This window comes from Sceloporus occidentalis, unplaced genomic scaffold (assembly GCF_023333645.1).
Source record: "Sceloporus occidentalis isolate IW3139 unplaced genomic scaffold, rSceOcc1.0.p SCAF_1, whole genome shotgun sequence".
Taxonomy (NCBI): Eukaryota; Metazoa; Chordata; class Lepidosauria; order Squamata; family Phrynosomatidae; genus Sceloporus; species Sceloporus occidentalis.
In genome coordinates this window covers 232,388,939-232,416,460 of record NW_028316981.1, presented here as the reverse complement: position 1 = coordinate 232,416,460, position 27,522 = coordinate 232,388,939, and the positions used below count along the sequence as shown (strand labels likewise).

Below are 27,522 nucleotides of genomic sequence, written 5' to 3'. Positions count from 1 at the left end.
GACACGCTTCCCCTGTCAATGCCCAGACGGAGATCATCGACCAAGGCGACCATGGCTGTCTCAACCCCGTGACCCGCCCGGAAGCCAGTTTGAAATGGGTCCAGATAATCCGTTTCATCCAAGACCGCCTGAAGCTGGATCGCAACCGCCCTCTCAATCACCTTCCCCAAGAATGGTAGCAGCGACACCGGCCGATAATTATTATGAACCAGGGGGTCAAAGGAGGGCTTTTTTAGGATCGGTCTTACTATGGCCAATTTAAGATCCGATGGAAATCGTCCATCCCTGAAAGATGTATTAATTATCCGGCGTAACAAAAGTGTCACCGCCGGTCCCCCCTGGGCCGCTAACCATGAGGGACAGGGATCAAGAGAGCAGGTTGTTTTCCGAACACTTCCGAGGATCTTGTCCACATCCTCGGTACTCACCGACTCAAACTGATCCAGTATAATATAGTCCACGGAGGCTCTGGACGCTTCTACCCTAGGTTCTGCCATAATGTCGGCGTTCAGACCTTCGCTTATACGAGAAGTTTTATCCACGAAAAAGTCGTTAAACAAGTCGCAGCAGGCCTTAGAGGGTTCAAGGATCTGGTTCAGGGCGGGAGGGAGCTGAGTTAGCTCCCTGACCACCCTGAACAACTCTGCTGGACGCGACTCCGCGGACGCAATACGAGCACCATAGAACGAATTCTTTGTTGCTCGTATTGCCTCTCCATAGTCCTCTAACAGTCGGTCTAGGAGAGTCTTGTCGCTTAAGCGAAGGTGTTTCCGCCAACGGTACTCTAGCCGTCGCAGAGCCCGCTTCCTCGCCCGGAGATCTTCCGTGTACCAGGGCTTGCGTTTGGAAGCGGGCCTGAGAGGGCGCTTGGGAGCGATTCTGTGTATAGCCCCAGAGAGACCGGTATTCCAGATACCGGTAAGGGCATCAACAGAGTCGCCGTCATTTCCAACCGTGAGCCCCTCTAAGGCTTCTTGGAACCTCTCAGGTTCCATCAGCCTTCGAGGGTGGACCATCCTAATCGGTCCACCACCCCCGGGGGGGATCTGGGTAGAAGCCTTGATTATCACCTCTACCAGGAAATGATCCGTCCATGACAAGGGGGAAATATCAACTATTTCCACCCACGGATTTTCCGCCTCCAAACAGAAGACCAAATCGAGAGTATTACCTGCGCAATGCGTGGGACCCTGTATCAGCTGGGACAGGCCCATGGCCGCCATGGTCTCCATGAATTCCCGAGCCGCACCAGATGGAACAGAGCTTGTCGTGAGGGAGATGTTGAAGTCACCCAGGACAAGAAGCCTGGGCGCCTCCAACATCAGCTCAGCAACCAGCTGTGTCAGCTCGTTAAGGGAGTCCGCTAATGCACGGGGTGGCCGGTACACTAACAGAATCCCTAGACTGTCCCTAGCCTTTAGGGTCAGGTAAATACACTCGATATAGGTGGTCTGTCGGAGGTGGTTCCTGGTGAGGGACACGGTGTTCCTATGTACCAAGGCCACACCCCCCCCCGCCCACCTAACCTGCGCTGGTCCTTCACCGAGTACCCGGCAGGGAGGGCCTGAGCCCACACAGCATCCCCTTCAGGCCCCAGCCAGGTCTCGGTAATGCAAGCCAGGTCACACTTTGAGTCCTCCAGGAGATCCTGGAGGATGTGGGTCTTGTTATTAATAGACCTGGCATTGCACAGGAGCAGCGACAGGGTTTGTGGCATGGTTGGAATGACCCTCAGGTCCTTCAGGTTGGGAGGGGGACAGGAAGGCGAGATAGATATGACGCATCTATCCCGTCTTCCCCTGGAACGAAAGTCCCTTCTCCCACCGCCATACCTCCCCCTGCCCCACACAACCTCGATTGGGGCTCCGCCAATGGAATACTATGGATAGCTCAGCTGGGTTACAATGTGATGACAATACTAGTTGAACCATATGTCCACACTGAATAAAAAGTGATGGGGGACATATTTTCTGCTAATCTAAGACCTAACTTTAATTGGTATTATTCAACAAAATAAACTATAAACACATACTTTCTCACTTTTGTAGTAGGGCAGTGTGTATGAAAATGAGTATCTGGGATACCACTTGAGGGACATTTGCTTCCTAGGACCACTGCAGCATCTAGGCAACAAACTCTGTTTTTAGAGGGACTAGCACAAAGAATGACACTTCACTGAGGGACAGTTCCCTCAGCAGAAACTACTTTGGTTCAAGGGAGCAATTTTTCATGGGATTTGGATGGTGTACTTTTTAAGTTTATTGATACTTTTTTGAATGACTTTACACTTTGAAAAATTTAAAGGAATTTTGATATGATAACTTATTTAATTGTGTCTTAATTTTTTTATTATTTGATATTTTATTTTATTTTGCTTTTTCTTATTTTTACTAATTTTTGCATGCTGCCTTCAGTGCCATGCCAAGAAAAAAGTCAGGCTATAAAATTTATTAATCAACTATTTGTTGTTGGTGTAGAAAATTACCTTATGATGTTATTAATGCCAATGTTCTTGCAGATAAAAATAACCATCTGCTTTCCTTTATCTATGTTTCATAATTTTGAGGATTCACAACAAGTTTTTGTTTGGGAAATAACAGTGGTAATATCTTTTGGATAGAGTCATTTGTTACATTTTTTGGGAGGGGAAAAGTGGTTTGTTGGCTACTCATAAGAAATGTTCTGCCTCATGTGTTTTCTATCTCAGTGTTTGGGTATTGTGGAATACTCTTAATTTTGCACCACAAACATTTGTGTAGGCATGGGCCATTTTTATCCCTGAAAAAACAGTTGAATTCCATGTGCTCAGAAAATATTGCAGACGTTATTGATTTCCCCCAAAAAATACTCACGTGGATTAGGTTTAAAGACATTAAAGAATAATTATCTTAGCATTTTGTGTAAAATAGAAAATTGTTGCCTTCAGGTTGTTCAGCTTTTGGTTTTCCAGTACTGATACTATGAGAGATCCTGATGAGATTTTGTTTCAGACAGTACTCAAAGATTTTGATTGTAAGCTTCTTTAATATGAATTTAGAAGATCAAAGACAGCCTACTTAGAAATCTGTCAGTAGCCATCACCATTGCCTTGGCGCAACCTTTCCCTTGTGAGCAATTGTACATATTACAATAGTTTAAATTGCTCTCTGTGGTTGTGATATACTAATATGTTTCCCTTCACAGCAGAATACACATTTAAATTATAAGGGAAAATATATTTGAAACAGATTTGTAAATCAGGTACTGATTACAGTTTTGTAGCTACAATATATAGATGACCATATATAAGAGCTTTTTAGCTCTGCCAGTTTGCTGGAAAACTTACAAAGGAGTGAGTTACCTTCCCTGTCTTATGAGCAGATCCTACATGCTGACATCACTTTTATATATATGTGTGAGCGTGTGTATAGAATGTAAATCTCTGAAAGCCTAATGTAGAGCAATAGCAAGTAGAAAAAAGAGGTTACTCAAAGGAAGATGAGTCTATGTAATAAGCCAATAACATATGACATTCTCACTTTTAAAACACCAAGAGGAAAAGTGTAATTTATATCCAAGTGTTTCTTTAATCTCCATCTCAGGTATATGAACCTGAATACAAAATGGATAAGAAGCAAAATGTGATACCAACTGGAATCCTGAATAATGATTATGCTGTACAAATAAATGTTGTTGCTCACTCCATATCAGTGCAGCCAGGATATATCACAGGTTGTAGCCTGTATGAGAATTACTGGCATTGACAATCTGCAGAAGTGCATATTTATTCTGTCCATCATGGGAAGAAGTACACATAGCTAATCAAATTGACACAGTCCTGGAATGTCTCTTGGAGTAGTCCAGTCAATCACTGTTCTTGGCACTAAAAATGGCACTGACAGCAACAGCAACAGCAACAGTACAGAGAGCAGAATACACTTCCAGTTTAGAAGTGTTTCCTCCACCACCTGCTTTTTATGTAGTGGTTCATTACAGTGATTCCAGAACACACCTTCTGGGATCGCTGAAAGATTTGTAGGTAAAATACACACGCACACACTTCCAGTACAGACATTTGCCTGATTACTTATAGCTCAGCTCATTATTTGGTTGTCAGTCCCAAGTCCGGATTATTCAGAGCTTTAGCTCCAAATACCTCCAGGGCAGGAGAACCTGTAGGGAATAGGTTTAAAGCTAGTAACTCTGTCAAACATTTGCAGCAGACCACCCAGCCAACAAAGCTGAACCCACTGTGGTTGGTTGGAAGAATGAAGACTGGAAGCTATGATGAAAAAAATACCAAAATTCCAGCGGACAGAAAATAATTGAACACAAATTGTGTGCCTTCAAGTCATTTCTGATTTATAGTGATTTAAAGTTATTTACATATCATGGAGATTTCGTAACAGAATTTGCTCAGAGGGAATTTGCCCTTGCCTTCCTCTTAGGATGAAAGTGTGGCTTGCCCAATGTCACCCAGTGGGTTTCCATGGCTGATCTAGGATTCAAGCCCTGGTCTCCTAGTGTCAACCCACTACACCACACTGGCATTTTTATTTTTCCTTAGCATTTTCTTTTTTCCTTAAAGGTTTGCACTGTATTTCATTTGAAAACTGGGTGGTAAATAATATATTTAAAATTAGTAACTTAAGATTCCATGAGTTGTCTTCTACTGGCTTTACACTTTGTAAAGAAGTACTATATATATATTGTTACCACTGATTAGAAGGAGTCTGCATGCATTTCCAAATTTTAAATATTTTGCTGCCTGAAATGGGGCTGCAAGTGTCATTCCCTTCAGCTCCCCAGGTCAAATTGCATAGTATCCACAGCCAAACAAATTGGTTTTTCCACCTGAGGCAAACTGATGGGTTTAACTTGAAAATATAAGACTGAATGCTAGATGCCATCAAGTTAACCGAGAGGGGGGGAAAACCCAGCATACTGAGTAGATGAGAAGAAAAACAACAAATCCACAGAGTGCTGAATGGATTGAGAGGAGGAAAAGTGGTCAAAAGAGCAGAACATGGATCAAAAGTGTGGTAAATGGCAATAATTTAGATGTGTTGAAACAGAGGAAGTCCAAAAATGATTCACCAAAAAGAGATGGGTGGATGCCTGTACACGTCCCTCTTTCTAGCTATAACAATACATTATTATTATTATTATTATTATTATTATTATTATTATTAACATCTGGATAATTTCAACCAGAAAGAAGAAACCCTTAAAATGAACAAAATTTGGCTACCAGTCTTGAGGAACAGCAAAATAAGGACTCAGCAAATGCAAATAGGAAACCATTCAGAGTCAAGGGCTTTCCCAGCAGATAATGATCACCAATTAGCTAATCCTCTTTGGCATTAGCCTTCCAGCCTGAGGCCTGCCATCAGCAACAGAACAATGCACATGCAAATCACTCCTGCATTCCCAGGCTCACACAGTATGTATGTGTGTATATATATATGTATGTGTGTGCATATACACATATATACCCACTTTTTTCCAGGCAAGCATTCTCCGAAGATGCCAGCCTCAGATGCTGGCAAAACGTCAGGAAGAAACTCTGCTAGAACATGGCCACATAGCCCGAAAAACCCACAAAAACTATTATTATTATTATTATTATTATTATTATTATTATTAAAAATAAACTAACTAATTACTGACCTTTCAAATACCTGCAAACAGTTGCCTAAGATGATCTGTAATGATAGAACCAAAGCTGTTTCTTCATATGGAGTGTGAACATGAGGAAGATGTACAATTCTCTCCTTCCCTTGCTGTCTTTGAAGAAGGGGGGACAGAAATATTTTGCTGCCTGTTTTAACCCTTCTGCAGTATTTGCCAAGTGCCTTATTAGTGGAAAGTCTTATCTATATGTTTAACAGTCTTTATGTGTCATATTTCATTAGATGTTGTTGAATTAAACGGGTCCAAAGGTCAAACAGTTCCGCTTTTCACACTCAGGCAGATTTAGCAATAATTCTAATTCCTAATTCTAATTCTTCAGATGATTCTACTTTTATAAACTTTCCCTTCATTACTTCCTAAAGTTCCCAGAATAGCAAGTTTTCCCTTAAAATGTCTCTTTTGGTGAAACCTCTTGGCAATAGTGATTCCATTCCCAAACTTTTGCAGTAATATGAGCCCATTTAGTGGAAATACACTGTCTACAGTCAGCCATAGGACTACATGCTACAGTATAAGAACAAATACATGATGGATGTAGGCTCTGCACAAGATGCCTACAGGATAAGAAACAGTTTTAATAAAGCAGAGATTGCTGAAGGAAATGGCCCATGTCATATTGCTTCAGAAAATGGAAGGAAAATCCACCAGTTACACAAGCCAATATTAATCTGCAGAAAAATTCTGATCTTTTGCTACGTTTTGTGATCAGCAGTACATATCTTCTATCAAGGCACCCAACAGAAATCTTTTTAGGGTGTAAGCACTAATCCATCCTCACAGCTACATCATTTCTTCCATGGGAACACTACCACAATTTATATTGACCGCTTCCGATTAGAGCTTCAAAGGATATACCCTCTTAAATTCTATCCTATGTATTTTACAAATAATAAGTCTTTGTGGTTTTGGGAAGAGATTTTTTTCAGGCATTAAACTCTCCTGATTATAAAGGTATTTTGATTTTGATAAGCAATTTGCATTTATTAAGGGCCTGTATATATCTATATTCTTAAATGTATAACCTCATCTTAATACCTGAAATTCACTGACTAGGTTTTACACACTGGTTACACAAAACCACAGTGTTTGCTATAATTTTAACAGCCTCTTAACCGTGCTACCACAATGGGGGCAAATATGATATTGTATAACTGTGCAAATGCACTTTCATTTTACATTTCACTAACATGTAAATTTGGAGAGAGAGAATTTAGTATCACTATATGTGTAAACCAGAGAGAATATAACATTATATACTTGAACATATCACCCAGTAGTAAAATATTCCTTCTAGTAACATTGCCGTAGTTTGTACAGTTAGATCTCACTCAGTGAAATTTTGTCCAGTCCCTGCTCTTTTGTGGTTGCAAGAGGGGATTATGTGGTTATTTGAATATGGGATTTGAGACCTTTGTCAAATTATGTTTGCTTCTTGTCTTGGTACAAGAGGAAGTCATAGGGCTGGTACTTGAAACAGGGTTGTACCTCTGTGGCTTTGCATTGCATTGCATTATGTGTCATTTACAGTGGTATCCTTCTTACCACTCAATGAGCCTAACACATTACTGACTTGTTATGGTATGTTGGAAAATGATGTGGGGCTATCACCTGGTGGCACAATCTTTCTAAGCCACAATATCCAAAGGACGTTTGCAATATTTATACCTGCAGTGGCTCCACTTCAGTGGAGAATAATGGCAGTCTCCCCTGTCATTGCCCATGGACTTCAAAAGTGCAACATGTTCCCACCCAGAGGCAGAGAGCATTCACCGACATAATTGACCATGGCCTTCTCTTGCCCAGAGCATAGGGGATTCTGTTATGTTCCTGTTTTAAACCTCGAAGACATATTGCAGCACATTGTTGAAATGCCAGTAGGCCAGCCTCAAGGTAGATGAAACTTTGATATGAGTATTTGTATCACCCTCAGAATTCTCTGTTGGAGCTTGACAAGATTCCTGTTTTTAAATATTTGAACATTCAAGCCTTAAATGTGACTGACTGTCTCAGGACTGTTTCCATCTCTGGTGGTGAGGAGGGATGTGTGTGTTTTTAATTTAAATTATCTCTTTTGAGGTTTGTGGGAGAAAAGAAAATATTTATCTTTTAGCTTATTGATATCAGCAGGCAGGCTAGCTAGTCTCAGAAGGATGGAAGGTTTATTGGTTAAGACGCAGGCACCCAGTTTGTGATAAAGAATTCTTTGCATTTTTCCTCAGTAAAGTAAATTGCTTGTAGGATATTGCTCAGAACTTAATCCCTTCAGAGCTGCATCTCAGTCAATCAGTTTTAAACTGCTGTCTGCTAGTAAATAGTTAAATCTCTCTCTTGCTCTGCATGTTTTGGTTTCTATACACAGTACACACACATATGTTTTGTAGTAAATATAGAAATGAAACTGAACTCTGTAAAGAAACTTTTTTGGGAATAGTTCTAAAAATTCAGAGCTGCTGACAAGATCCTCTGCTTCCTCCGTTACTCATTGTACGCATTTCCCTTCTTGAAATGTATATGTTTGAAGGAGAATTCCACCAGAGGCGGGCAAATAAGGAGGGAATTTATTATCTTGCTGGGGTTTTTAAAGATATTTTTAGATGTTTCTTCATACATAGTCACATTGCACTATGACTCTGGAGACTACGGTTTGTATCCTGGCTCAGCCATGTAAACTCACTGGGTGATCTTGGGCAAGTCACATTGTCTCAGCCTCACAGGATGGCAAAGGCAACCCCCATCTGAAGAAACTTGCCAACAAAACCCCATGATAGATTTACCATCAGCTGGAAGTGAATTGAAGCCACACAACAACAACCCGAAGCCACATATTAGGGCTACATGGTTAAAAATGTAAGCACACTATACCACACAGAGATGGACTCATGCATTATACAGTGTCTCCTGATATTAGGTGGTTGCACAGATACATACTGGTTGTTTACAATAAGCTGATAGAACAATTCAGCAACATCAGGATAGGGGTGCTTTCAGGTTCTTAGTGTGTAGGCATTGGGGTATCCAGATATGAAAGACCAGAGCACACTTCCATCTTTAATAGTTGCTTGCTTAACAATTAGAGATACGGAAGATCTGTCCATCCAGACTCTGTGGTAGACATCTGGAGTGAAAATGTGCGTCCTTGCATTATTACTGCTATATTGAGATGGTCCTTCTTGAAATCCTGTGGAATATAGAGGGCCCTACATATACTTCAGCATGTCACAGATGAAAACCAGGACACATGTGGCCAGGCAATCAGACTCTGGTCAAGATGGCAAGAAGTTATATATGAGGAAGAAACCCTAACCGAGGAGAGGCTGTAGCAGTTTACTTTTGCCTGACCTTCCTGGGAAGTGCAGAGTTCAGCACTCTCATTTCCCACCTGCTGAGTTAATTGAATGCAAACTACCGTTCTACTCTCAGTTCAGTTTGCAGCAATTAAGCTGAGAACAAAGGGGGGAAGTGGGAAGAGGAGTGAGAAGCTGGGACATATTTAAAGCAGTTGAAAAAAGTAGGTTGATTGGGACTGTCTCTGCAAGACGGGGCCATTTGGGGGTATGAAGCTGATGCTCCAGGCATGTTTCATAGATAATTTTGCATCGTTGAAGACTTAGAACTACTCTGAAAGCAAGGAGATGGAACAGCTCTAGAGGGGATGCATGATGCCCCCCCCACACCCATTTCTAAACTCCTGTCACTACTTTCAGAACAGGCACTTTTCACATAAAAATGTTTTCATTTATTATCATCTGGTTAGGTCAGGGATAGGCGAAGTGCAACCAATGGGTTGCATACATCTTCTAAGCTGCTTTTTCCATTCCATCCCCATGTGTGTGTTTTTCTTTTTTAAAAAAACTCACATTGCAATTTGCTGCCAATGTGGGATATCGCCTACACACTTAGAAATATATATGATGCCTTCTATGCCCGCCTTTTTTCTCCTGTGCAACTGCTGCAAAAACTTTCTGAAGAGAATGTAATATTCCTGAAATTTATTAAATAGATTTTTGTAGGGGAAGCACACTCCCCCAACCCTCGGAGATATTTTCATTTTAACCAACAAGACATTTTTAGAGCCTTCCTGTGTCTGCACAAGTCCCTGCCCTTAAAAGCAATAGCAATTTCTTTTTATATAATGGGCTCTTGTTATCGACTGGGGTTTGGTTCCAGGGTCCCCCATAGATTAAACAAATCTGTGGATGCTCAAGTCTCATTAAATACAATGGCATAGTAAAATGGTGTCCCTTATATAACACGTTTGCATCCATGGATTAAAAAATCTGTGGATAAGGAGGGCTGACTGTATAAAGTTGTACAACAGTTCTTATGCAAATCACAAGTATTGCTTTGGTTTGCAGATTCTGGCATCCTTTAAAAAAAAACTTCTCCAAATAAATAGAGAGCTATTTCTATGAGGCTACACACACGAACCAAAAGACCCATTTTTTCTTGGCCTGATGTCATCCTATTTAGATGACACAGACAAACAGGTTGGGCTGACTGGCACCAATCTAGCAGATCTGTCCTGAACCTAGCCCAACTGGCCCTTATCCCCAGTCTAAAAACCTGGCTGTTTAAGGTGGAGTTTGCCAGAAACTTCACCCCGACAGATGGTACACTGGATAGCCACGCACCCTCTCATGTACTGCTGCCACTGTTCTCTGTGAAGGCCCAAGTTGTGGTCTGTGACATTGGAAGGGGTCACCTGGCCAAGTGGAAAACAGGAGCCTCATTTCTGCCCTTACAGGCTGTAGTAGGAGCCTTCACATAGAATGAGTGTGAGGTGGTGGCTCCATGGCACAGCATTGGGCTGGCATCCCAACTCACACACACACCATAGCCATGCCAGCCTACACAAGTGCCAGGGCGGGTAGAGGTCAGATCCATGAGATTGGCCCATGGTATTCTGCCCTTGTTTTCAGTGCCTAAGTTCTGGTTTAGCATATGCTAAAATAGTGGGAAATACTTTTGAAAGACAGAAATGTTTGTTTTAAAGACAAAAATAAGCAGTTCATACAGCATCTCTGTGCTTCTTTGCTCACTCTATAATGAGATTGTTTGGGAGTCATTCTGTTTCAAGAAATAAAACATCTGAAGATCCTAGCATTAATCATTTCTCATGTATTTTTAGGAGTTCTATTGATTTTTGTGATAAATAAACCAGGAAACACTAAATAATATGGCATATTGGATACTGTATATTTTCTGATAATGAATAAATTAGCTTATCTTTTAAAGCCACAACAAACAACAGGGATATTCCAGATTTCCAAGGTTGGCAATAATGCACCAGGGTTTGTTTGTTGTTTGGGTTTTTTGCGTGTTTTGCCAAAAATGGAGAAATGTATTGTTTTTTGAAAATGTGTATCCATTTAAAGAGCTAACTACATTTTTGATTTAATGCTTTTAAAGTGTTTTAAATTAGTGCTCTTTTTACTAGGAAAGCTTAATTATTTCTGAAACTTTTAAATTAACAATATTTTGCTTTTAATCTGTGCTGTGAGCCGCATTGTGTTTTGTGTTCGGGGAAAGGTGGGATATTAAATAAATTAATGCATTTAATAATTTCCAAGGTTGGCAATAATGCACCAGGGTTTGTTTGTTGCATAACTTAAAATGCTGCATAACTTAAAAATGCTATTCCATTCTGTTGGAGTCTGATAAACCAAACACAGTTTCTGTATGTCCAGTTTAACAAAATGTTTCAAACTCTCCTGTGCCATAAACAGGAAAGATCATTTGATAAGTTGATGATAAATGTCTCAGCCTCTTTTTACTAACCAGTCGATGAGGGCTTATAAAGGTATACTATGTCCAGCCAAAACTGAGGTGCTGGTGGTGTATGGCTCAACTGATGAGTAACGTAAAGATATAGCTGTGAAGTCTGTAGAATCAGTACATAGAGAGATATTTTAGCACCTTTGAGACTAAGTGAAAGAAAGAAGTTGACAGCCTGAGCTTTCGTAGACTTCAATCTACTTCCTCAGATGTAAAGAATCTCTTTACATACTGATGAGGAATGTGTTATCCATTGTATACTGGATGGAACAGTTTGTAGATTATCAGTGGAAAGATCAAACTTCATTTTTAAAAAGTGGTACTATATGGTACTTTTTAATTTGCATTAAAAAGCTAAATTAAATTATGTTTGTGCTATAAAGCAGAGATTTATTTTACTTAAATTGCCGTTTAGATTTAGATTTGTGATAAACTAAAAACTTTATAGACTTAAAGTGAGAAATCCTATCTGTATTTTATTCTTATCGCCATCCGAGTCTTAAACTTTGGAGAAAAGGGAAGTCACTGTATGAATTTTTGAAAACCCCGTTTCTCACTCATGTACTGAAACAGAATGAATGAAGTTAAAATAAATATATACAAGAAGGATGCAGGTTACCCAAAATTTTATAATTTTGAACCCAGATCTTTTTTGCAAGAGCCATACCTGCCCCATGCCATGTCTTGCATCAAGAGGTGTCACTAGGGGGCTGGGCATGCAGGCCACACCAGATGACACTTTAAGGGGAGTGACGCCACTGCTCCCCAAACATCTATCTTTAGGCAGAAATGGGCTGTGGTGTTTGCCTACATCCCTTTAAAATGCTGGAATTTGGTGGAAGAAATAGTGTGAGCAGGGCGAGGCTCAGTGGGAGAAGAAAGGAGATGCCTTGGTGTTTTTTTTTAAAATAGATTTTGAATTTTTAAAATTCTTTAAAAAATAAAAAAAATCACATCCTACCAAATGGTTTTTTTATCCACATAAAACCATGTGCATACAAATACATTTAGGCCATGTGCATGATATTGAAATGTAAAGGTATAATTTTAATTTTGCTAGTTTATGTCACAACTTTTGCAATTACATGCACGGATATACGGGAATTACAATTTATACAAAAACATTACTAAGAATTTTGTATAACCTGATAGGGAAGAAGGTCAATGGAGGGGTGTGTGTGATGTCATAAGTTACCACACCAGGTGACGCCAACTCCAGTGACATCACTGGTCAAGAGAACCAAAGAAGAAGTTGAAATGCTGTTACAAAATATGCCATTTTGTATATATTTTGAACTGGACATCATGCATTGTTTTTGCAAGGATGTCAAATTGACGGAGACCATTAAGGTGCTTGCAAGCCAACACATTGATTTTTTGGGGGTAAAATGTTCTGACAAATATGTTTCTTTTTTTTATGGAAACACTGAGGTAATTATGTTCAACATTTACCAGCCTCTGGTTATCAGATCTACTTATAGCTGATGGAATGAAAGCAAGTTTCAGAGTAACCTTTGCCAAGTTTGGCTGGTGCATCTATTGTCATTGTTCCTGCAAAAATATGATTTTGCCACACTTATCCATGTCCTATAAGTCCTTTGATTTTGAATGTCTCCACTGAGAAGGCAGACATTTTTGGGGTTGTATCCATGTTCATATTTATCTCTTGTCTTTTAGATGGTAGAAGAAATTGTAAAGCCAGTTTCAATGGACCTTTATTATCTAATAACTGTGTTTAGGCTTGCAGCCCAAATACTGTCTTTTCGCAAGTTTTCAAGATTTTTAATATGGCATTGTTTTAATAATTCTAACTGCTTCCTACTGAACTGTTGCTGAGCTTGTAGTTATTTTCTTCAGAATTTAGTGTGTTCTGTTTTAATGTGTTTTTATATTTCATCCTTGTATGTTGCTATCATATATACTTCAAAGTGCACCATGTGGGAAATCAAGGTAGATTTTTAAAAAATGCTTAGACTGACTTGACAAACCTTAGGCAAGTAGATGTCATTCTTTTAATCTAATAGTCCATCTTGCAACATTGAGCCTGACAGCAAAATACACAGTATATACAGACCAGCATATATGGCTGGAGAAACCAGAAACTTTATTTTTTTAAAAAAATATTTATTTCCCGCCATATATCTCAAGATCTCAGGGTGGCTTATAGTAAAATCAATTTAAAACAATAATTTTAAAAAGACTAAAATATATTGAATCATTTCTCAATTATTTCTGTTGGGTAAAAGCCAGGGCTGTGAATAAAATATACTATTATTTTTGGTATGTATTCACACATTGGTAAACTGCTGGTGAGGAGATTACATTGATCCTTCATAAATTTATGATCCCATATCAACAAACTATTCTGTCAGCTTTAAATATCTCTTACTGTGTAGAACAGATCTCTGCTTATAGGTTCTGTCTACAAAAAGTTTCCACCAAACTCAAACAATGAACTATGTATTAATTTATACAATTATTTAAGAATTCTTACTTCAAGCTTAAATTTTTCTGGGTTACATACTGGAACATAAGTGAAAGATGTGCATAGTCAAACCAGACATTTATATAGAGATATAGCTGTGTATCAGCATTCAAAGAAATCTTGTAGCACCTTTGACACCAACCAGGAGAAATATGTATATTACACATAGAGGGAAAACAGAAATACATATTGGGTAGGTAATCACAATCAAATTCATTAACAAATTTGCTTTGTACCTACAGAAGTGCATCTTCTGCCGACAAAGGATTAAGAAAATATCTGGTGCCTGCATCCAGTGTTCTTATGGACGTTGTCCAGCTTCTTTCCATGTTACATGTGCCCATGCTGCAGGAGTACTAATGGAACCAGATGATTGGCCATATGTTGTCTACATCACATGTCTCAGACACAAGATCAGTCAAATTGTGGTAAGAATTTACCCTAATTTCATTTCATTAATTTAATTTCATTCTTATTTTAAAAAAACAACCCCCCCAAAAAAGACTGTTGTTACTAGACTGAAGCCAATTAATCCATGCTTGCTAACCATGAGTACTGCTGTCTTTAACCAGTTTCTGACTATCACAGAACAATAAGAAAAAAACAAAGACTACATAGATTGGATCGAAATTTTTTGAATGGTAGATCCATGCAACTGTGTTAGTTTCTTAAAAGGAGCTCATTCCTCTGCCCCAGATATTTTGGGACTATTTAGTGCTAAGGAGATCAGATTGCGGTTCTTATGAAATAAACAAGGATCATGTATGTACATTTATTCAAAAGGAAAACTGAGGAGCAGATCTGAAGAGGAATGGGGCTGAGGAGGAGAGGCCATTGACCAGATTGAAATACCCCACAGGCCAATGATTCCAGTATTCCAGCACTGTTCTAAAGACAGATTCCCCTCTCACACATCCACTTGCCACATACCTCTCAAAGTGACCATCTTTTGACTATCAGTAGAACACATACAGTAAAGAAATAGAAATTATACCACATTATATGCATTTCAGCTAACTGTTAACCTGCATAAGTCTTGTACTGTGTAGGAACTCTGACCTAATTTCTAATGTCATTAGCTATAGCAAAGAAGACCCTTCTGTGAGTCCTACTTAAACTGAAATATTTCAATTTTTTTAAAATTAAAATTTATTAATACATTCTAAAACAAAACATGACAACAAACACTACACCAAAACAACAATACATAAAGACAATAACTTAGATAAGGCCCTGAAAATTATAGATAAAAGGTATATTCAGGGATCCTGAAAGACATCTTTCCATAAAAATTTAGCTAAAATTGGGGGATGTCTAGAGACTAAATCTTGCTGGATGTATTCAATAAATGGGTACCAAATCTCATGAAAGGTCAATCCAGAGTGTAAGCCTCTTGCTGTGTTGTTATTATCTGCCATTTTCTCAATTAACCACAAGTCCCAGAGTCTAGTCCACCATCCTGCAATATTCCACTTTCCAGTTTTCCAGTTCTTGGTTATCTCAAGCCTGGCAACAACCAGAAGCAAACTAATAAGTTCTTTATGCTGCAGGGCTTTATTTTCATTCATAACAGAAATATTTCATACAAAGCAGTCTAAACCCAGCATTCTGTTTGTGCACTACCCTGGCAATGCTACGCCAGCATACGAAATAGCGATAGAAGGGAAAAAATTGGGTACATCAGCCATGAAATAAGTAAATTACTGGTGAAAAAGACTGCTCACAGCTGACAGACCTATCTTCCTTCCTGAACCTAGAAATAGTGCAACTACTAGTGATATACACCATCAAGACTTCTGGCCAAAGCAAGACTTACACTGTTAAATGAGCCAGGAGAAAAGCAGGATAATCAGCAAGTAAATGAGTAAATAAATAAATGATCACTGTACAGAACACTGTAGGGTAATAAAGAATGACAGCCATGGCATTTGAAATCACTGTGTTTGTTTAATATTTCTTTTTAAGAAATCAAAAGCCTTGGAAAAAGCTGTTTCAGTCGGGCAAACTGTGATAGCAAAACACAGGAATACACGATACTACAGCTGCCGTGTAATAGAAATCACATCTCAAGTTTTCTATGAAGTCATGTTTGATGATGGGTCTTTCAGCCGAGATACCTTCCCTGAAGACATTGTGGTAAATATTTGTTTTAAGAAATAAATTTTAATTTTTCTTTAAAAATTAAATAAGTAAAATAGAACTATTTCTTCTGACCTTTCAACAGGGTAATTAACTTAATATTCTGTTCATGTTTGTTATTTCTTCCAGCAGAGAATTACTACTTTCTCAGGAGCTTCCCAACCTTGTTTGTTCTAATTAGTATCCACCATTTCACCAAATGAGTCAAAACTAATCTTTCAAAGCCTTTTAATTAAATAAGAAATATGTTTTTAATAAAAGATATTAAAAGTGGGAATTCTACATATTGTGATGTGTCTTTGAGATGTAATATAAAAAAATTCCTTGATGAATTGAAAAAAAAAATCTGGGTTCAAATATGTAAGAGAAAGAATGGCTTGCATGAATGTAGTATGGTTTTTAGTTAGTCAACATTATTGATGATGTGTCTTGAATGATTCTAAATCAGAAAGGAAAGGATAGTATTGTTTGTAGTGTTTTGCAACATATATTTGGTTCTCTTGAAATAGCATTTGATTGAGAAAGTTAACAAGCAGTTCCTATACTTATGTAGAGCATTATATCAATTTATTCTGAAATTCTAGGCATGATGCTTTCTAGCCATGTGTGTTATGGAACCTGTACGCATTCTGATTTTGCACTTTTCTGCTCCTGAGAGTGCACAGTCCTGGGCTGATATTGGGCCCCCTGTCAAAATTCTTCAAGCTCCATTACATCAGTCAGACATTGCCAGGGTATGGCGGCAATACATTATTCTTCAGGCTTTCTGTCCCTCATGCCTAGAAAAGGGAAAAAAGCTGCAGAGCTGTCTCATTGTCCTTTTTAGATAGTTAAAAATATAAAGCAAGACAGGAGAGTGGATTTTGAACTACTATACATCAGACAGAAAGGCTACTATTAACCATGGTGGCCAGGAAAAGATACAGTATTTGCTGAGGTTGCCACAAAAGATATAATATTTATTGAGGTTATTCACTCTGGGAAATTTCCATCCTGTTGCTTGCTGAATTGTTAGATTGAGAGAAGTTTTGTACTTTGTGATATGTTTTACATAATCTCACACTTTATGAAGTCTGGATACAGTGTATAAATAATATTCATTAATGTATTTTCTAAGGATTCTTCCTCTCCCCCCCCCCCCCCCATTTTGCCATGAAGGGTTCATCAGTTGTAAGGAAGCATAGCCAATGAAGATTTCCTCCTAGCTGACAAATTAATTGTTGTCTCATTTTTCTGTTTTTCATTGTTGCTACTGTCCATATGTCATATTTTCTTGGTATCTCTTCTTTTGCATTTTGAATTAGTATCTACAATAGGTATCTAAGGGCCTGAACAGACAGGCCAAAATAAAACTGCTTCGGGTCACTTTTGGAGATATGCTGTTTAAATGACACACACATCTTAAGAGGCCAGATGCTGTGCCAAGGCTGACTGGAGTGTGGCTTTGGCGTGGCTTCCAGACTCTTAGGATGCATGCATTATTTAAACAGTATACCTCCAAAGTGACCCAAAGCAGCTTTATTTTGGCTTGTCTGTTCAGGCCCTAAGATAGTCATTTAGATATTTTTGAGAAATATGAACATCTGTGTATAAGATGTTCCATGACATAAAATTCAAAGGAAGAGGAAAGTGGTTAGTACAGGTTTTGGAATAGCCAGTTGATGTTGTAAAGTTTTATTTCTTGTGTCAAAAAGGTGGAATTTTGTTCACCTCAGAAGATTGCCAGCAAAAACAAAGTAATCACTTAGTGTGTGTGTGTTTAAGGAGAAGAATGGGACTGGCTGATGTTGGGTTTCAACTTGGGTAGTGTGCTAGAAGTGCAAAGTAACAAGAAATGGCTTATGCCAAGAGCAGTGCACATTGACACATAGGCAATTACAAATGTAAATGTTATCTGTCCCATATTAGGGTTGCCAAGTTTCCAAAATAGTGATAAAAGACAATCAAAATTCACAACATACAGCAGTACAGGCTCAACTGTTAGGAAGTGGCTATTGACAAAGTTATGTTGAAGCATTCCCCATTATTGTTCCCCTTCTCATTAGACCTTGCCTGTACATACAACTCATGATCCTTCCCAGGTATCATGAGGTAAATGTAAATGTAGCTAAATATACACCTGCTTTATGAAATAGATACATCTTTAAGGTGCACAGCCACAAGAGTGTTGTTCTCTGGATGCTGCTCCTTAGAATGAAGTTGTCTGCTTTTCCCAAGTTAGAAGATTATTGCCACTTTTCCTGCCGGTGCAAGATTGGCTAATAAACGTTAGACAGGTCTAGGTAAGACCCCAGTTTCACTAGAGATGTGGCTCCCGAGAGAATTTTTGGATCTCTGATCATCTGGAAACATTTGTGATAGCAGACCAGAAGTCCACAAAATAAGGAAGGGCAGATGAGGAAAAGGAGGAGTGAGTGCCAGCTGTGTTCACATAGATGGACTCCCCAGCATTGGTATGTAATATGAGGTCATTGCTGTATACCAGTTGCTGGGGGATCTGTCTGTTGTATGCATCTGGGGCCCATTCCTCATGAGTAGGGTGCATGTCAATTATGAAGTTTGAGGAATTTCATACAACTACAATACAGGGCAGGTTTTCTGACCTCTAAATACATATAAAACAGGATGCCTGGCAATTCTAATAAGATATGTATGTTAATCTTTGGTCTTGTTTTACATTTTTCAGGAAGCAGAGTTGCCCTTCAAATGTTATTAGCAGAGATTATCCTGTTTCCCCTGCTAAGTCCTTACTTATAAAAGGGCTAATGCCTTTTTGGTAATATAGCACTCAAAGAGTGGGACATTTTCAAAGCAGTATGTGAGAGATTTAGCTGTTTACCTCCCACTGGTGATAAATGAAGACATGCAGCTAAATTCCTGCTATGACCCTTTGAAAAGCTACACCATTGGTTTAGGATATTATACAACACGTCATTAATGATTGCGGATGCCTTGTTTAAGGAATTTCTATATTAGACATATGGGACTGTATTCCTAACTAGAAACTGCTCATTTGTTTGCACCTGCATCAGTGCTTGAGCTGTGGGAGAGAGGAGAAACAGCTTACCACCCAAGTGGGGTAGTCTGATTTGGAGCTAAGAAGAAATGTAATCAGGCCTGGATATGCCTCAGTGCTTCTCAGATAGTAGAGGAACAACATATAATTGTTTGAAGGAAACACCAAAGAACTTTAAGATCCCTTAGAGAAATCTTTGTGTGTTTTCATTAGATAATATACCTGTAGCATCAGTAACTGGAGGGATTTTTTTTTTAAAAAAAAACCCTTCCTTCCTAATCCGTGCAATGTGCATATCAGGTGTTAGTGCCACTGGGAGGACTTATTCATTAGGGTTTGTTTTTTCTTTCTTTCCAGAAGCAATGTTGCTGCCTATTGAAGAAGCTATTTCTCTAATCTGTTCCCCCTGTTCGGTTAGCTCACAAAGATAGCAAAAGCTTTCTGCTTTTGCTTTATGTGTTCGAGCCACTGCACAATTTCAGCTCCGTTCACAATTGCATTTATGCAAGCAAGCCACCATTTCATGTTAGTACATATTTTGTTGATTGCAAAGGAAAAGAAAAGATTCAGGGAAATTGCAGCCTACTATCCAAACTTTGTTTCTACCTTGTAAACACACAAGCCATAACTTTGTTCTCAGGATGTATCTTAAGTATTCCATTACAATTTGTTAAAATGTAGTATTTAATTAGGCTATGTAAACTATTCAGATTAATGTGAAGTCGAAGGCTTTCATGGGCAGCATCCATAGTTTTTCTGGGTTTTTTGGGCAATGTGGCCATGTTCTGGAATAATTTATTCTTAACATTTCACCTGCATCTGTGGCTGACATCTTCAGAGAATGGTGGCATGAAGGTTTGTGGGGTATATATACTATTTGACCCTTGGTGGGGGGGAAGTGATTTACATTTTAATCTGTGTTGTTCTGTTGGTGAATAGATGGGAGGATATTTGAGGAGGATTTGTGGCTATTTAATTAGTGATACATTGTCTGCTGTTAAGCCCCCTGACTCCTCACCTCTTAATGCTAGCTATTAAAAATGAAAGGGTTCTTTTGTTTTGCAAATGGCCCCACACCTGTGGAAATCGTAACATGTCTCCTTATCACAGAATTTTAGGCAAGCTCTGGAGAACCTGTCTCCAAGTATTTTATTTGCCTTTGCTTTGGGAAGGGATGTAGGAGAAATCTGTTAGGTTCATACATTTGTATAAGTCCACATTGTTTTTAACCAGCAGACCTGTATACAGTTTTCAGTTGTATTTACATCCTTTCAAGGTGAACAACAAAAATGTGTTTGAAAAACCTGTAAGGTAAAAGTGTGGTTTTGAAACATATTGGGAAATAAATGTTAATCAGTGGGAGAGAAATGCATATATTACAGTGATGTGCACAAAAATGCAAATGTTTTAAAAACTGTACATGGAAATATATACAAATTTCCTTGGAGAGGAACTTCACAATCTGAGATGTACTGAATCAGAACTAGTTTTGTGGTGAATATCTGAGCATCTCCAGTTTAACAGTTCCTCACATTCCTGCCCTATGCTACATTGTCAGGATTCCCACATGACTTATTCAAATGTGTTTGCAATGGGCATGTTCTGTGTAGTTTCTCAAATATCGAACATATTTGCACTCATTGGTATAGTTCTCCTGCTCCTCCATTATCCTGTAAGCTGCAATGGTCATAAGCAGTAATAAAAAATACATTGCTGCATGACTCATGTCTGTTGCTCTAAGCAAATCTTACACAGCTTCTGATTAATTTCATTTGTTTATTTATTTGTTTGGGCCCTTCAGTCTTTACAAAATGGATGCTTCATCATCAAAAGAAGCACAAACATAAATAGAAATATAAGCCCTTCCTCTTTTTTTTTTTTTTTTTTTTAAAAACCCAGCATTGATACACAAAGCCCAAAATGGGAATTATGCTGACACTAATGTAACTACATCCTTTCAGTAGAGGAACTGAAGGAGCCTTCAGTAAGATGAGAATAGTGCCGATTAAGCCCCATCATTCAGTGCTTTAAATTCATCACCAGCCATGAAAAAAGGAAGAGGGCCATTTAGAAATGTGACAGCAAAAATACATCACACAGAAGTTTTCTAAAGACTACTACTGCTTTTTCAAATGCACCTACATTTCACAAAACATCAAAATTACCATCTTTGGCTTTCTTTGTAATGGAATTGGGCACATTTTTATGATCGTACATTTGAACAAAAAGTGTCAATATAATAACATGACTATTTGAGATGCTGTTTAAAAATAAAAGTTTCCCCACCCCCGTATACTCCTTTCCCATAGATTCCAGAATGAAACACATGCATTAGTATCCTAAGGTTGTTCCTCTAAAATGTTTGTGAATATATACTTTAAAGCAATAATTCACAAACTGTGCCAGGTCTAATTTGGTATTTCATGAGAGAACTGCATGAGGAATAGATGAATTAAACAAAGACTCCTGAGAGCCAATATACTCACTCATGGAGGAGGAGGCTACCTATTGAATATCTGGGTGAGTTAGGCTGCTTTTAACTTTCAAGAAAAGAAAATATTGTTAGAGTAATGGTGAAATGTGCCCCAGTTTATTACACAAAAAGAAAGAAGACATCAACTATAAGAAGACTGAAATAAAAATATTATAAACATATAGTAGGGAATGTTTTAAATAGCTTTGACTATGGCTGTATTTAATGTATTATTTCCTATTATTTACCTATTAAAATGTTTTGTGTCTTCCATTTGAAATTATGAGGAAACATGATTTAAGACTAGGATTTTTCATTTTCGTCCATTCATATCTTGGAAGTGCTATATTTCTTGTAGCAAAAAAAATGGTGTGATGCCAGTAGAAACAACAATAATTGTTAGAAGAGGTTAACTCAAATTTCTGTTGATCATGCTATAGTGGATATAATTTGGAGGGGTGGGTGAAAAATTGTGTGTTGGGGGGGAGAAACCTGTGTTTCTCATGCCATTTCCTATATATATATATATATATATATATATATATATATATATTTAAGTATGATTTCCATGATTTTATTTCATTGTCTTCATATCTTCAACATACATGCACCAGGACACAAAACATAGCATAGATGAGTTGTATGATAGATTGCTATCCCAATGAGAATTTAAATATTTGGTGGGATAAAATCAGGGAACTAGACATATATAGTAGTTTAAATGTTGGGTTAGGACTGGGACTCTGGGAGAGTATGGTTCAAATCCCTACTTAGCCATGGAAGCCCACTGGTCATGTCATATTCACTCAGCCTCAAAGAAAGGCAATGGCAGTCTCCCTCTAAATAGATTGTGCCAAGAAAATCCAATGATCAGGTCACCTTCGGGTTGCCATAAGTGGGAAAGACTTGAAAGCACACAACAACAACAACAGAGTAAGGGTTAGGATTGTAGTTAGGGTTACAGTTACGATTTTCCATGGTTTGTATTTTTGACAGCAGTAAGTGTCTAATTGCCCATTTGAAGGGAGGTAACTTACTTACGGCTGGGGTTGTCATTTCTGATTTAGTGCATCCGTGTCAATTGCAAAATCCAGTAAATTTACTGAGACTTTTTTATTTAGTTTGTTTGTTTTAAAAAGCACTTATGTGTGACAAGTGACTAAAATGTGGAAAGGTTCAACTCTTTTAAATTTTGCTGTTTTAAAGTGGCCTTCCTCCAACCTGAACCTTTTCTCCACATTGACTGCAAAGCCCATAATAAGATTATTGCCTGGAATAGTAGAAGTCCATGATCTCTGGAAACTGTCAGGTTGAAGAAGGCTGTTCCAAAGCCTGGGATCTCATCTTATATCCAATTCGATTTGCCATCTATCTGGATGTCTTTCTTCTTTCCACCCCAAGCAACACACACATTTTACCCAGTCTTCAAATCTTTGTTTGTTTAAGCATTAATACGGAGTGATTTATTTCAGTTAAAAGACACCAATCTAGCACAAGTACAGCAAGAAGTGGCTAGTTACAGCTATAATCCTATGAATCAACAGTGCAGAATTCTGAACTTGAAATCAGACTATTTTTCTGTATGACTGTATGACTATCCTTTCTGCCTCCCTACTACTTACTAGTCAAGAAGTATGGTCTGCAAAGTAGAGCACAGTTGTTACATCCAAGATGAAGCTAGAGATCCCAAATACTGTCTGTGACTTCTGTATTTTTAATAATCAGGTATCTAACAAGCCTACTCTTCTCTGCACCCCTCTTGTTCTTGTTTTTATGTGCCTTTGGGTAATTTCCAATTTATGGTCACACAGTGGATTTCATGGCTGACCTGGTCTCCAGAGTCATTGTCCAATGCTCAAACCACTACACCATGCTGACTTCTATGCTCCACCTACCTTAACTATAAAACTAAAAGGTAGGGTCTAGTGGTGCTGGAGGAGGAGGGGGGAGATTAAAAAACAAAGAAGGACAGAGGATTGATAGAGAACTGGCGAAGCCAAGAGAGGGAAAAATGAGGGAGTGTTTGAGGAAGACACTTTTTGTTTTTTCTAGAGCAGAGGTGGATAACTGTGGAAGGCTATAGGGCTGCAGAAGATCACATCACCTGAAGCCTGACCCACAAAAGTATTTCCCCCCCATGTCCTTTATGGAGTACGGAGACATTTTCAACACATTTTAGGCTACACTGGGTCATTTTAAGACAGACCTCTTTAATAATAGGAAGTGAACAGAAGTCACTTCCTGTTTTTTTTAAAAGGTTTCTCCAGGACCTAATATGATCTAGAGCAGGGGTAGGCAACCTGCGGCCCGCGGGCCGGATCCGGCCCGGCGAGGCCTTGGGACTGGCCCCAGCCCAGTCTTGCCACCGAGGCCTTTTGGGGGCAATTGTCTATAGAAGCCTCAGAAACATGCATTTATATTAACATTTTTTAAAAAATCAGCAATTTTTTGTGTGTCCTCCATTTGAAAATTTTGTCCTACATTTGTCCCGGTTTATTTATATATTTAATTTTTTTAAAAAAAAAAAATATTTAATTATTTATTTTTTGGCTTCGGCCCCCCCAGTTGTCTGAGGGATAGCAACCCGGCCCCCGTCTCAAAGAGGTTGCCTTACCCCTGATCTAGAGGGATCAGAAACATGATGAAAATCTCCCAGCACCACCAAAAGATATTTGGGGACAAGCGTCGGGAGACATGGAGATGCACTATCCACAATGCTGCAGCCTTTTTTTGAAAACTCACACCGAATGAGTCTCGAAGAGAAACGACAACGCAGAAAGAACCACAACCTGGAAACATCACCCAAGGAGACTTTCTGCTGTGCTTTCTGCAACCAGACTTGTTTGTTTCGGATTGGCCTTTTTAGTCATCAATGCGCTTGTATGCATGGGATGAGTCCTTCCCGAATCTTTGCGAAGAAAAGAGAGAGAGAGAGAGAGAGAGATTTAATGGGACTTGAGCATTCACAGATTTTGTTATCTTTCGGGGACCCTGGAACCAAACCCCAACGGATAACAAGGACCCACTGTGCAGTCAGCCTTCCATACCCAAGGGTATTTTAGCCACGCATTCAAGCATCTATGGCTTGAAAATATTTTAAAAATATATAAATTCCAAAAAGTAAACCTTGATTTTGCCATTTTATATAAGGAACACCATTTTACTCTGCCACTGTCGTTAATGGGACTTCAGCACCCATACATTTTGGTATTCACAGGGGGTCCTGGATCCAAACCCTAGGAGATACCAAGAGCACACTGTACAATGTGAATAATACATTAAAGAATTGCAAAATGGGCAAAAGATGCCTGTCCCATATAATATTATAAATTATATTATATAATAATGCAATTTAGAACTAGCTTAGAATGTAATTAATGCAGGGAGAAGTTACTGAAGAAAGTACACTCCCACCCTCCCATCTCCAGAAAGATTCCACATAATTCCCCTTTGTACAGACCCATAGGGAGAGCTAACTTTCAGCCCAAAAGCTTTTCTGAAAAGGTCCTCAAATTTTCAGTATTATATATAATAACTGTATATTATACTACAATATACAGTATAAAACAGTCCAGAACATAATCAATACAAATGGAGAAGTTACTGAACAGAGTTACAGTGCACATCTACCCAATAGAAAGAGTAATGACGTTTTCTTTCTACAGAGGCCCAGGTGGGAGGACACTTTCTGAAAGGGTTCTGGCTATCTGAGAACAATAGTCTCCTGCTAAGAAAACAGTTCCTTACCACCCAACTCCCATTCCCTTCCGATACTCTTTCCTCCCTAAACTATTTTGTTTTCCATTCTTCTTTGCTAAATGTTCTTCTGTTTCACAAACTCAACTATCTGGCCTGGGCTGCAGAAAGTGCTCTTTCTCCTCTCCCTGTGGACTTCCTAAAGAAATCACACCGATTACTGTGCATAACAACAAAACCATTTCCTCCATAGCTTCTCTTCTCCTGGGGCAGCAGCCCTTCCTTTTTTGTTGAATGTGACAGAGGGAGAGGCAACCATCTTAATGAGTTCTAACAACCCAATTCACTAAAGCATATTTTTAACATCAATGCTAATTGGGAAGTCTAAATAATTAGGTTAAATTACTAGAAAATTTAGTGACTTAATAATGAGTTCATCAATGAATGAATTCCAAGATCTGGTTCTGCAAGTAGATTAGAGAATGGAACTCTAGTTTAGGTCCCTGAAAGTTCCAGTTCTCCTTTAGACAGTAGTCCTGTCAATTAATCAACGAATTAAGTGTTTGAAAAATCAGTCTTTCCCATTTGAACAATTTGAATCACTGCCTCATATGCCAGTTCTCCCCAGCTACACGTGGCCTAGGATGTTTGTAGTGAATTTCCACAATTCATCTTTCTGTCTGTTCTTAAGATGTAAGTAGATAAATTGCATTTGTTACTCTCATATCTTCTACCCTGTGTGTTTCTGTGTTAAGCTTGTCCGTTGCTGAGTTATGAATACTAATTATAGTGGTCATATTCTTTATGAAAACTATCACTTCGTAAGGATAACTGTGAAAGCTTAATCGCTCACACTGAAGTTTCAAGATATAATGCACAGTGAACTAGCTTAAGCTGAATGGACAGTTTGCATTTAGTGCATTAACTGTATGGACTTGCTGACATTTCAGTACAGTCCTGAGGGATACTCTTCCTACCTCAGGGAGCCCCAGTTCAGTCACCTTTACAGCTCTGCTACAGGAGCCCTTCTCTCCCCCCCACCTTAGATTTTAAATCGCATGAGCTGAATGTTTGTGACAGTTCCCTCCTCCTTCCCTTGCATCCCTTCCTGATAATACACTCTTGTTGAAACTGTCATTAGACCATTTCTATTACTAGTTTGAGTAGCCTATTATGGAAGCAATTTGGTAAGAGCTTAGAGTTTTTCCATGCAATTACATTTTTATATCAAAAGATAGGGAAAGTGATATTTCTTACAATGATTCAACAAGAGGCAACTGGAGAGCCATGTGTACATTGAAGTAAAGAAGCTGTAGGTACTGGGATAGTGGCTTCCATGTTTCAACTTTTAAACAAAGGGGAGATTTTTTCCCCCTTTGTGGCAAACATTTTCTATTGAAAAATGATCCAAAATATCTTCAAGATAGAAATCCCAGTCTTCAGGTATCTTTAGCGGGAGGGGGGATGGGATGCTGTCTAGAATTAAAATACAGCATAGTTTATAAATGTTGCTCAGTGTCGTAAATGTTTTCTGTCAAGGTTACCTTCAGCTGCACAAGACTCAAACAGAGATGAGAAGGGGAAGCCAGGGTTATTGTAAAAAAGAAATGTTGGTTAAAAGCCTCACTAGCTCTGATATTTCTCTTAACTTCTTAGAGGGAATGAAATGTGAAAGTAAGTGATTTTTAGCCTGGAATATATCACTGTGGTTGCTACAGAATGCTGAAGGAAGTTGCTCTTCCTCAAATCTGAATACACATTCTAAACAAAGTAGGTTTTACACTCAAGTTAAATGTAAGTAATGTACATGGAACTGAATCACCTCTTGTTACAAAACAAATAATACCAGGACTATTGACAAGAGTGTGATATTTTGGATTAAATTCTGTTGAGATCAATAAATATTGCATTTTGTATGGGTTTGCTAAAATAGAAAATAATGTGAAGCTGAGAAGACTATCTAGAAAGCCTTCAAAAATGCTTATTTTTAAAAAAATAATCATATATTTTCAAAATTCAAAATCTAGGAGCAAAAATAATTCCAGAACATATAAACCACCTTAATGCATAAGACCAAAGATCCATCATGTCTAGTATTTTGTTTCCAATAGGAGCCTGCCAGATACCTTTGAAATCTTAGAAACAAAACATTAAGTTAATGGCAGTGGTGTACCTAGTATATCTGGCAATCAGGGTGGATCATTTTTAACACCCCAAGGGGGAGAAAAATCAACCTGTCAATCACTGTCCTATCAGTCTTCTCAT

The 27,522-nt window shown here is 38.5% G+C and overlaps 1 protein-coding gene across 3 annotated transcripts in view; it reads left to right on the top strand.

The window, feature by feature from the left end:
• The window catches only part of KDM4C (lysine demethylase 4C), a 284,733-nt gene that overhangs the window by 234,983 nt on the left and 22,228 nt on the right, over window positions 1-27,522 (top strand). For 2 of the 3 annotated variants that reach the window (XM_089489843.1, XM_089489834.1), the window contains exons 19-20: window positions 14,176-14,361; window positions 15,899-16,069. In XM_089489843.1, coding sequence (XP_089345969.1) covers window positions 14,176-14,361; window positions 15,899-16,069 — 357 coding nt within the window. Of the gene's footprint in view, window positions 1-14,175; window positions 14,362-15,898; window positions 16,070-19,445; window positions 19,492-27,522 lie in introns of those variants that run through there. The other variant, XM_089489853.1, reaches the window with a different exon arrangement.